Source organism: Rhipicephalus microplus, chromosome 4 (assembly GCF_043290135.1).
Source record: "Rhipicephalus microplus isolate Deutch F79 chromosome 4, USDA_Rmic, whole genome shotgun sequence".
In the NCBI taxonomy this organism is placed as follows: Eukaryota; Metazoa; Arthropoda; class Arachnida; order Ixodida; family Ixodidae; genus Rhipicephalus; species Rhipicephalus microplus.
Window position 1 is genome coordinate 217,227,684 of NC_134703.1, and position 719 is coordinate 217,228,402.

The 719-nt window shown below is 47.3% G+C and overlaps 1 protein-coding gene across 10 annotated transcripts in view; it reads left to right on the plus strand.

The window, feature by feature from the left end:
- Fas2 (neural cell adhesion molecule fasciclin 2) overlaps positions 1-719 on the plus strand; it is a 335,700-nt gene that overhangs the window by 270,816 nt on the left and 64,165 nt on the right. For 3 of the 10 annotated variants that reach the window (XM_037423629.2, XM_075893992.1, XM_037423632.2), the window contains one exon: positions 666-713. The exons of 5 other annotated variants lie outside the window; for them this stretch is intronic. In XM_037423629.2, the coding sequence (XP_037279526.1) occupies positions 666-713 (48 nt within the window). The remainder of the gene's footprint in view (positions 1-665; positions 714-719) is intronic. 2 more of the 10 variants (XM_037423630.2, XM_075893993.1) reach the window with 1 other exon arrangement.

Consider the following 719-nt stretch of genomic DNA (forward strand, 5'->3'; position numbering starts at 1 on the left):
TGTAATGGACGGTTTATTGCACGAGACGTTGCCGCGTGAGCTCAATGCGCGTACGATGAATTTTCAAAGGCGCTGTTGGCAATGCAGCAGAACTACGCATCCGTCGCCTTACGTGCATTGCAGTTAGCAACGAAGAACTACATGTGATGACGCCATTGTAGCGGTACCAAAAGTGCATGGCCTTTTTTCTATGGTTGCCATTGCGTGGAAAAACACTTCAGCTCATTCGCATGACCATATCCACTACCATGAAATCGTTCGGGAACTATGAAGAGAGTATACATGCTGAAGTAACGGCACACCTGACTGACAACTCGTCGGGCTTCGTTAGGTGCGCATACGTTTGCACAACCGTCCATTAGCGAAAACTGGCGTGGCCATACGAAAAAGCTCGGTCAAGCCTCGACTGAGAAAAGTGAATGCCCCAGTGATACAGTGTGTGATTATGTCCACGTGATGCCTTGGATGGTTTTTTGTAGCTTGAATTACTGGGATTGTATGACATTCAAATCCCGACAAACGAGATATATCCGAGTTTGACTTGGCTGCTTTTGTAGTTTTCACTGGTGCTTGCTAGTGAGGTTCAATTTTAAAGTTCAGAATTGTTGAGTGAACCGGGTCCCACTACAGTATGGTGGTTGAGCATTGTGTTTCCATCGCCGCAGCAGCCCTCCCACATTGACCGAAGCAGCTGATGGTGGGAAGACCAAGAAGTAAGA